Raw genomic sequence first — 10185 nt, forward strand, 5'->3', positions numbered from 1 at the left:
CCTTTCATGATGCTCAAGAAATATGGCACCAGTATTCTTCTTACTCAGCAGCAGAGTATGTGGCTAGATTCTTCCCTGCTTTCCTAACTTCCAAACAAGAAGATATCCCATTCTGCTCACTAACAAGACTATTTATTCCCAAGTAATGATTTTTTTTTCTTTCTAAAATCATTTCAGCACATATCTTCATTCCAACACTTAACCTGCATTAGGCATTTGAAAGATAGCTACTATCCTTAGCATTGAAGATTTGTGTTTAAGTGTTGATCTCATTAATTATCTGTGTTTAAATTTGTTTCAATCCACAAAGCCTTACCATTTAAATTTTCTCCCCATGTTACTTATTTTTCCACAGCCATTCACTAGCCTGCTGTTTTCTTTGTAGACTCTTCCACATGACTTTCAAATATTCCATCATCAATGATTACACCATCACCATCATTCTGATAACCAGACTCCATGATGGAATGAATCAGATTTTGTCATTTAATTGAATTTCACCATGCTCCATAGTCATGTTTATTTTGCAAGTCTACTGTGGTGTCTCAGATCCTATGCTTTCACTAATGTCCTCTTTGTTTACCTAATAACACTGACTCAAACTCCAAAACATCAAATACAATGCATTCATGATTCTTATCCACATGGTCACATCAGACCAATTTACTTGTTTTTTAATGTTTTGTTGATGATTCACTCTCCTTTTCAGTTACCTGAACCATCTCTCATCCAATCAATACATGCTTCATATTGTACCATGTTCTTTCCAGTACAATATAATCTCATGTACTGATTATACAAACAATACACTTATGTGCAAGGAACCTCTCCTATTACTGGTTAATAAATCAACTCCAAAATTTATCTCATTACTTATCTAGTGGTTAATACAAAACAGTTTCTGCTTTACTAAATGCTCATCACTGAAAAATTCAATTTACACACTACAGGCACTAACTGATAACATCCATGCTTCTTTTCTCGACTCTTGGTTCTCTTTGACCACCAAACCATTTCTTGAGACATTTTTCAGTTTGGCACAATATACATCTGCATTTTCTTCCCTATGAATTTATCTTGGTGTTAACTCCCCATAAATAATGAATTAACTGCACCTCTACTTTATGAAAATCTGTGATGAACTCTTAGTCCCTTCCTGACATTATTTATATGAGATTTTTCCAAAAATAATCTAACCTAGATGTCTTTAGGGCATCATTCAAGGGCATCCTATTCATTAGAAGATTTTGTTTATTTTACTGTATGTTATGCACATCTACAGTGCAATGCAAGACTATTTGTCTCATAAATTTTTCTGTTAATAAGGTTTTATCCACTTATCTATCTGTATATCAGACCAGCAATCCCACACAGGGTTATACAGACAAAGCAGCACAAACTCATGCACATATTAATCATACTCTTACCCCCATCAGCCCTTGGTGGAATGGAATAGTCTCATGGACCACCTTAATATACCCCAGAAGCCATAGCACAGCTGGCCACATACTTCCAGAAAAGACCTGACAGTGTACACTGACAGGCCCTTCATAACAAGACTGTTCCCTATTTTACACCTACTTCAATTCTTAGACTACAGTAGATACACACAGGATCTACCTACAGAGTGCCTCACACCCTAACTACATACTTTACTTCCTTCATTGTCTCCACACGACCAAACTGTCTTAACATACATTGATTTGCCCAACCAGCCAATTCTCTCAAAACACAAGTTCTTCTCCATTTATTACGAGTATTTTGTCCCTCCATGTTACTCCATACATACTCCTCAAACACTTTGCTTTCACTACATTCAAGTGTTTCTTTTTCACTACTCTCATGTTTCATGTTTCAGCACCAAAACAGAACAGTGGGCACCACTATTTCATCATATAACTTTCTCCTTATACTCATATCTGGTGTTCTATGTTTAACAATTATTCCCAATCTTTTCCTTTTTTTTTTTTTTTCCAGTCCTGCAATTCACCTGCCTCAACTCTTCCATCCACTCAAACTGTTGATGCTAGATACTTGAAACAATCCATCCCTTCCAGCTGTTCTCCATTTAATCCTACATCCATCCTTTGACCACTATCTCTCTTGAACATTTCATTTCTTTACACCAACATTTCTTTTCAGTTTCCTCTTCCTACAAACATGCCCAGACTCTACCAGTCTTTTCAGCTTCCTCTCCAAGCCAGCCACCAGAGCTGTATTTTCAGCAAATAGTAGCTGACTTAGACACCATAACCCTTCTTCTCCAATGATCACATTCAGGCCTCTACCTAAAACCCTCATTTTTACTTCCTTTGCCACACCATCCACATACAAGTTGAACAACACAGTGACATTACACAACCCAGACATGAACCTACTCTGACTGAGAAAACTCATTCACACCATCACTAACTGACACATACCCTGCAATTAACATAAAAACTCTTCACTGCTTCCAACAACCTGCCTCCAACTCAGTATATTTTATATGATATGATAAAATAGTTGAAAGAATGCAAACACCCATACACATAAAAATACACATAAAAATACACAAAGACTCTTGGCATCACTCACTTGGATGGTGGGACATTGTGTTTCTTGGACAGGTCTATTCTGAGTCTTTCCCCATAGTGCTTGTAACACTCCACCAGGGTGTTGAAGGCGCAGTCCCTTACTAACGCAGTTGGATCAGACAGGAGCTTCACAATGTGTGGCACCAAGCGGGAGACTGTCACTGAAGACGCACCATGACTGAAAAAACATTTGTAATTAGAAATACTCTTTAACAAAACATAGACTTTCATACTTTTAAATGTAATACCCAAACAGCCTTCCATATCAATCACCTACAGCCTGCTGGCTTTATTTCTGAGTAAGACAACAAGCATTCAATCCACATTAGCAAATTATACACTTTGACACTCAGCGTATAAATTTTGGTTGAAAGTCCCAAATACATGCAACAAATTTCCTCAAAGACGTATCCTATAAAGTATCCAACAAAAAATTGTTGCCTTGCTATTTAATTAACATTATTAATGGAAAGTATAATAAAACACTAATATCAAGTATAGATTGACTTATATCATTCATTACATGATCATGACTTCAAAATATTAAAAAAGAATGTTCGTGTGATCTGGATTAACAGAAAGGATTCACAGCTAATAGGCACCACACACACACCACTACCATATTTAAATTCACAGAGCTGCAAAGGATGAAAGACATGCACAAGTACTAAATACTGGGCTTCAGTCTGTTCCTCATAACTTTTAATACACTACCTTATGTATGTCACTCAAATAAATTACCCAACAACCTCTGTAAGAAGTTCTAGGCAGCCAAATCATGCTGACTGGTAACAATCTGAATAATCTTATATCAATGAAAACAGCTTTTGCTCAGTCAAGATGATCTAGTTTTTATTTCACATAATAATTACATAAGCACTCCAGCTATTCCTATATCAATACAAGTAAAGGTCACTAAATGAACTTCCAGGTTTCCCAGAAAATCTACAAGTCATACTCTCCAGCATATACATGTGGAACTAATGTTTTCTCTGTACTGTCTGTAATGTAGACATGTGACACAAGTGAAATATTGTCATAATAATGGGGGTCTAATGCCTGTAGTATCATTAGCTAACAGATGCTGAAAAGAAGTTTCAGACAACTTATATACAGCATCAGACAAGAAATTCCCATAAAATGAGCCTAATGTATAATTCAGAGAATAAAATGAGCCTAATGTATAATTCAGAGTAAATGCAAGCTCCTGAGCTGCAACCTTGCACTGATTTGAAACACATTTTGGATCAAAACCAATGGTCCGAAATGTCCATAAATAAGGAAATAACTATCCAACATAGAAAACCTAAACCTATTTTTTTTTCTAATGCATATGGGAAGCACACGTCAAAGGGTGCATGAGTGAGTTCTGTGGTTTCACTCAAGAGTCCAGAACAAAGTTAACATATCAATAGTAACATACAATAAGGTACACAGGGTTCAGTAAATGAGTATGTAGATTTTTCACATACACATTTGTATAAAGAAGTATTTGCTCGAGGGGGATGACATTGTGTGCATAAAGAACCTGACTGAAAACCATCATACTCTACACTATGCGCCAAAGTATTGCTTGCTGCTTCATAACAGAGCACATCTGTGAGGAAATCTGAAAATTCACTCTAATATAGCAGCCTAGTTACTTCTGTGAAATGTCATGCATCGGGTGACAAGTTTAAAGCACACCAGTCTGCCAAGACTGTTGAGGAATGTTAAGTTGACAGTTGTCAGTTACAGACAAAATATATTGAAAGGGATTGCTTTACCAATAATCTACAAAAATGTGCTGTTATAATTCCCAGTATTTTCGTGATGGGTGGCAAGAAAGGATCAAATTAAAGTTATTGTAACTCTATACAAGGCACAAAGGCCAATGAAAGAAATAATGAGGATTGTGGGTGTTATGAGATGCATACTGAAGTGGATAAAAAAAAAAGTTTTGAGAGGGTGGCAAGGGTGGCAACACCAGGACATAAGATGAGGCCTGGGTAAAGACACAAGACATCAGTATGCACACTCAATGTCATGAAATGCCAAGTAGATGTGTGTCCTCAAAGAAAAGCAATGGAATTGAAGGAGCACATGCACATGTCTGTCAGAAATGTGCAGTGCTGCCTTCATGACCTTGAGTTCTGCAGCACTGTGCTTTCAAGAAATCCCTCACCATCTCCATGCAACAAGAACTTAGAGTTGCATTTATGAAGAAAATATCTTCTGTGGGATATGACAAAATGGTAGCAAGCGCTGTAGAGTGATAAGGTCATCTTTTCAGTGTCCTGTAATGGTGGCAAGTTATTGTATCAGCGAATGGGGAGTGACCCACTTGATTCAAAATTTACATTCAGACTTAAAAGCATCTGGATTCATTGACAGTGTGGGCCTGCTTCAGTTATCATGGCGTGAGAAATTTAGTGTTTTGCCAAGGAATGAGAACATGAATCAAAACAATTATTCAGAGCTTTTGTGCAACTTTTTGCATTTGAAATGTGCAATGGCTCCACATTTATGCAGGATGGAGCTCTTTGTCACAGAGCTAAATCTGTCCTGACATGGTTTCATGACTGCCAAGTTGACTTTTTGGAGGACTGGCCACCCAATTCCCCTCATCTAAACACTATTTAAAAAAAAATATTTAGTGCATCATGAAGAGGTGTGCATAGAGGAGGAACATCTCAGATATCACAAAGCTGCAGACAGCAATCATTGAGAAACGGGACAATTTAAATCCAAAAATGCTCAGAAATCTTGCCCAGTCACTTCCTTCATGGCTTGAACAGTGCATGAGAAAGAAGTGAAAGCCCATCAATTACTAGTTTCTTTGTAAACATTATAGTTGTTTTGCTTTCTTCATTTGAAGTGTGTTTGATCACAAGTGGTCTCAGTGAACAACACTTTGGTGAGCAGCATATATTTGATGGCACAAGGATTTGCCAACCTTCCTTTGAGAAGTACATATACTATAGTGTTTTCCATGCAAACACTGGGGAAAGGCTGGAGAGCTAAAGATACCTATTTTTATTTAAAATGAATACCTAGGCATGAGTTCACAGCTAGTCCAGGAATTAGCAGAGTATTTTTGAACCAATGAAGTTAATCATCAGAATTTCTATGAAAAAACTGCCAAGATGCTACATACGGTACTTCTATATTATGGAAGAGAGCAATAAAAGAATCACAGGATATTTAAAGCTATACATTTAACATGTGTGTGGAGTGATAAGTTGTAACACTTAAGTAAGCAAATGACCTATCTATTAAATCTTAGATAATTTTAATTAAATTTATTTTACGAAATTATTTCATGCACAAGAAATCTCAAGGTAGAAAATATGGAAGAACATCTATGAATCAGAGGATACCAGATAAAAGCTGCCTGCCTAATCCAGAGGCAAGTATTGAAAAAATACAGAACCGCACGATATTAATACCTTCTCTCACCTCCTACAGAATCCATTACAGCAAGTTTACAGATAAATATAAAAAAACTTAAATACTTATGAAAGTTTCTAAAATTAAAAAATCCATATTGTAATCACAGTTGTATAAAGACAGGAAGACGAGTTCACTTCTTTAAGGCTTGTCAGGCACCAGTCTAGGAGCTTGAATTTTATAAGTGATTTATTGATGAGTGATACGAGCAGCAAGTCAGTGCGAGGATGAGTTGCAGAGATGACCGAGGTGAGTGTGACTTACTTGTTGAGGGTGTTCTGGAGGCAGTTCATCACCTCCTCCCGCACCTTGCCATTCTTGTGGGAGAAGGCCGGGATGAGCCGCTCAAACATGCTGTTGGGCGGCACTACATTTTCCATCATGGAGGAAAGCAGCATCTGTGCCTTCTCCCTCACGGCATCCTTGCTGTCACCTGTAACATTACACCCCATACAGTCACCATGCCAGTGAAATATAAGACCTGAGAAGAGCCAGTACGCCTACACGTGGCTCTTACTATGTAACAGTATATTCTATACATGTTCTAATTTAATCATTCCTGTTCAGTAATAATAATAATAATAATAATAATAATAATAATAATAATAATAATAATAATAATAATAATAATAATATCTTGAAGGTCCCTATTGACTCACGATAACAAACGCTATTCCATTCATATGTCACTATTTGAATATTTTGTATTCGCTTTATAAATCTTAATTAATTAAGCCTGAACCTGTAAGGATATTCCTTTTCCTAATCTAAATGAAAACACTAAGGAATCTCATTTCTACCTCCCTTGTTATATCCCTTCTGGCACTTAAATACCTCTATCTGATCCTCTCTTTACGCCTCTTCACCAAATGTAACCCTAAATGAAGGAAACAACAGCTGCGCATTAAAGACAATAAAATCATGACAAATATTACTGAGGCAGAATTATAAAACAAAAACAAAATAAGAACTCCAACCTTAAAGAAACCATTCATACAAAAGGTGAGCCAAAATAAGCTTTAAATATCTTCCCACGGCTATCCGTGGCGCCAGCCTCCCTCCAAAACGTCGGGGGGACGGCTGGGCCTGAGGAGGGGAGTGAGAGACACCAGGCCGCCGCCCTGCGCATGCACCACCTCACTCCCTGAGGACGAGGCGGCCCCGCGCCTTGAGTGTTCACCCCTCGCTCTGAATGACTGGCAATTTATTGCCCACGCCAGGAATTCATAATATCATTGGCCTCAGTAACAGACACGTCTAGGCACAAGAACAGAACTACTATCTCAGAAGCAACACGAAACACGCCCCAACAGGATAACACAGCAAGTTCATACAGTATTTTGAGTTTCATAATGACATTACAGAACTATAAGAAACTGACCAAAACAAACACAAAATTCAACCAAGAATATGATACTGAATGTACAGTAGGCGCCATCATCACACTGATGTATGAACTCAGATATACGAGGCACTAAGTCAAGACTAAGATTTCATTTACAATATTTCTCCGCGTCCCTTACATCAAATTCTTTATAACACCTTCCTCGACAAGCCAGGCAGTCACCAGTGCCTCCGCTATTCATGCTGGACCACAACATTCCCACACTCATAATAATCTCAACTCTTACTGCTAACACAATAATAATAATAATAATAATAATAATAATAATAATAATAATAATAATAATAATAATAATAATAATAATAACTAACAATAATAATAACAATAATAATAATAATAATAATAACTAACAATAATAATAATAACAATAATAATAATAATAATAATAATAATAATAATAATAATATTATTATTATTATTATTATTATTATTATTATTATTATTATTATTATTATTATTATTATTATTATTATTATTATTATTATTATTATTAATGACGAACCCAATGTAGCCTATACTTCAAAAGATCGTACACGTCTTTCACCATCACCAACAAAACACTCGTGTCCATAACACACCTCAACATTAATCATCTCGCAGTAATATTAATTGCACCACATACCCATACATCCATCAGTCTTCATTCCCTCACATTACAATCCCTCACATTACTATCACTTCACTACATTCAAAAGCGAAAAAGAAAAAAAAAATTGAAATGAATCTGCAATGGGACATAAGCACCAACCTACTCTATATAAAATGTCCTTTTATTATCACTTGTAATCGTTTCGTATGATATATATACCTGAAGCGAATGTAAAATTATTACTACTACTAGTATCATCATCATAATTATCATCATCATCACCACCACCACCACCACCACCACGACCAGTATCAACAGATCCACAACATGGTCGTCACAAACAACAGTTGTTTCTATATATACCTAAAGCAGAACAAAAAGCTATCGTTCGGTATCCATCCACCAATCTGTGTCTATCACCCATGCATCTTCATCCATCTCGGTGAAATAACACACACACACACACACACACACACACACACACACACACACACACACACACACACACACACACACACACACACATACAATATATATATATATATATATATATATATATATATATATATATATATATATATATATATATATATATATATATATATATATATATATATGACCTAATCCTTTTATGGTTTTGTTTGTCTTGCTTTTTTTTTTATGATGCATCTGGGTCAGTCCGTCTCTCTTTTATTGGTTGGCTGGTTGTTTTTTTTCTCTATCTAGTCTTGTACCATTTTGTCTGTACTAGTTTTGGTAGATAACCACACACACACACACACACACACACACACGTACCCAGCCTGTCAGTAGCGGCAGGGGTGACGGATGACAAGTATGGCCTGAAGTCGTGGTTCATCCGCTCCACCAGGAATGTCATCACCTCCAGACCGTTGAGCGCCACCTGGAACACAGACATACGCAGTTAGGCAGGGCTTCCAGTACTGGCCACGGGACTACAGGCTAAATGAATTATGCACTGGGAAACAGTAAATAAATAAATAAAATACTGGCGCCTCAACACTAAGATAAATAAGCAATATGAGAAGGAAACAACAAAAGTAAACAGCTTCAATAGCATAACTCATTGACTGAAGGCGCAATAACAACAATGTCATCTGGCGCACTACACTAGACAACAAATATAGGTGAAAGTGTTAAAATAAGGATGAAATTATACAACTTAGGAAAACGTGAAATAACGAACACCAACAACAAAACGAAACGTGCATGCTGTACCTCAAGTGAAAAAAATAATAACGCACCAACAACAACAACAACAACAACAGCAAAACTAGAGAGAGAGAGAGAAAAATTATTATCATTATTATCAAAGTCGTAGTACTTCTCTGAAACTTGTTGCCTAGCGCTTGGAAGCTGAGTAAAAAATAAATAAATAAATAAAAAGTAAAATATGATCAAACGTAACTAAATAAAGTCGCGTGTGTGTGTGTGTGTGTGTGTGTGTGTGTGTGTGTGTGTGTGTGTGTGTGTGTGTGTGTGTGTGTGTGTGTGTGTGTGTGTGTGTGTGTGTGTGTGTGTGTGTGTGTTCTTATCTAATTGTATTTGTGCAGGATTCAGTCAGGCTCGTAATGTCCCGTCTTTTAAAGTTAATTTGTCATGTTTATCTTTAAAGCTATGAATGCTCCTTGCACACACAAACCTTCCTCAGTCAATACAGTGTGTGTGTGTGTGTGTGTGTGTGTGTGTGTGTGTGTGTGTGTGTGTGTGTGTGTGTGTGTGTGTGTGTGTGTGTGTGTGTGTGTGTGTGTGTGTGTGTGTGTGTGTGTGTGTGTGTGTGTGTGTGTGTGTGTGTGTGTGTGTGTGTGTGTGTGTGTGTGTGTGTGTGTGTGTGTGTGTGTGTGTGTGTGTGTGTGTGTGTGTGTGTGTGTGTGTGTGTGTGTGTGTGTGTGTGTGTGTGTGTGTGTGTGTGTGTGTGTGTGTGTGTGTGTGTGTGTGTGTGTGTGTGTGTGTGTGTGTGTGTGTGTGTGTGTGTGTGTGTGTGTGTGTGTGTGTGTGTGTGTGTGTGTGTGTGTGTGTGTGTGTGTGTGTGTGTGTGTGTGTGTGTGTGTGTGTGTGTGTGTGTGTGTGTGTGTGTGTGTGTGTGTGTGTGTGTGTGTGTGTGTGTGTGTGTGTGTGTGTGTGTGTGTGTGTGTGTGTGTGTGTGTGTGTGTGTGTGTGTGTGT

At 37.2% G+C, this 10185-nt stretch overlaps 1 protein-coding gene across 1 annotated transcript in view; it reads right to left on the reverse strand.

Moving 5' to 3' along the window:
• The window catches only part of LOC135104458 (CLIP-associating protein 1-B-like), a 73757-nt gene extending 64824 nt beyond the window's left edge, over nucleotides 1-8933 (reverse strand). Inside the window, exons 1-3 of the mRNA XM_064011926.1 lie at nucleotides 8798-8933; nucleotides 6270-6438; nucleotides 2578-2754 (exon numbers count right to left, since the gene is read on the reverse strand). Coding sequence (XP_063867996.1) covers nucleotides 2578-2754; nucleotides 6270-6438; nucleotides 8798-8918 — 467 coding nt within the window. The 5' untranslated portion in view covers nucleotides 8919-8933. The remainder of the gene's footprint in view (nucleotides 1-2577; nucleotides 2755-6269; nucleotides 6439-8797) is intronic.
• Nucleotides 8934-10185: the final 1252 nt, after the last annotated feature.

The sequence above is a fragment of the Scylla paramamosain genome, chromosome 10, assembly GCF_035594125.1.
Source record: "Scylla paramamosain isolate STU-SP2022 chromosome 10, ASM3559412v1, whole genome shotgun sequence".
NCBI lineage: Eukaryota > Metazoa > Arthropoda > Malacostraca > Decapoda > Portunidae > Scylla > Scylla paramamosain.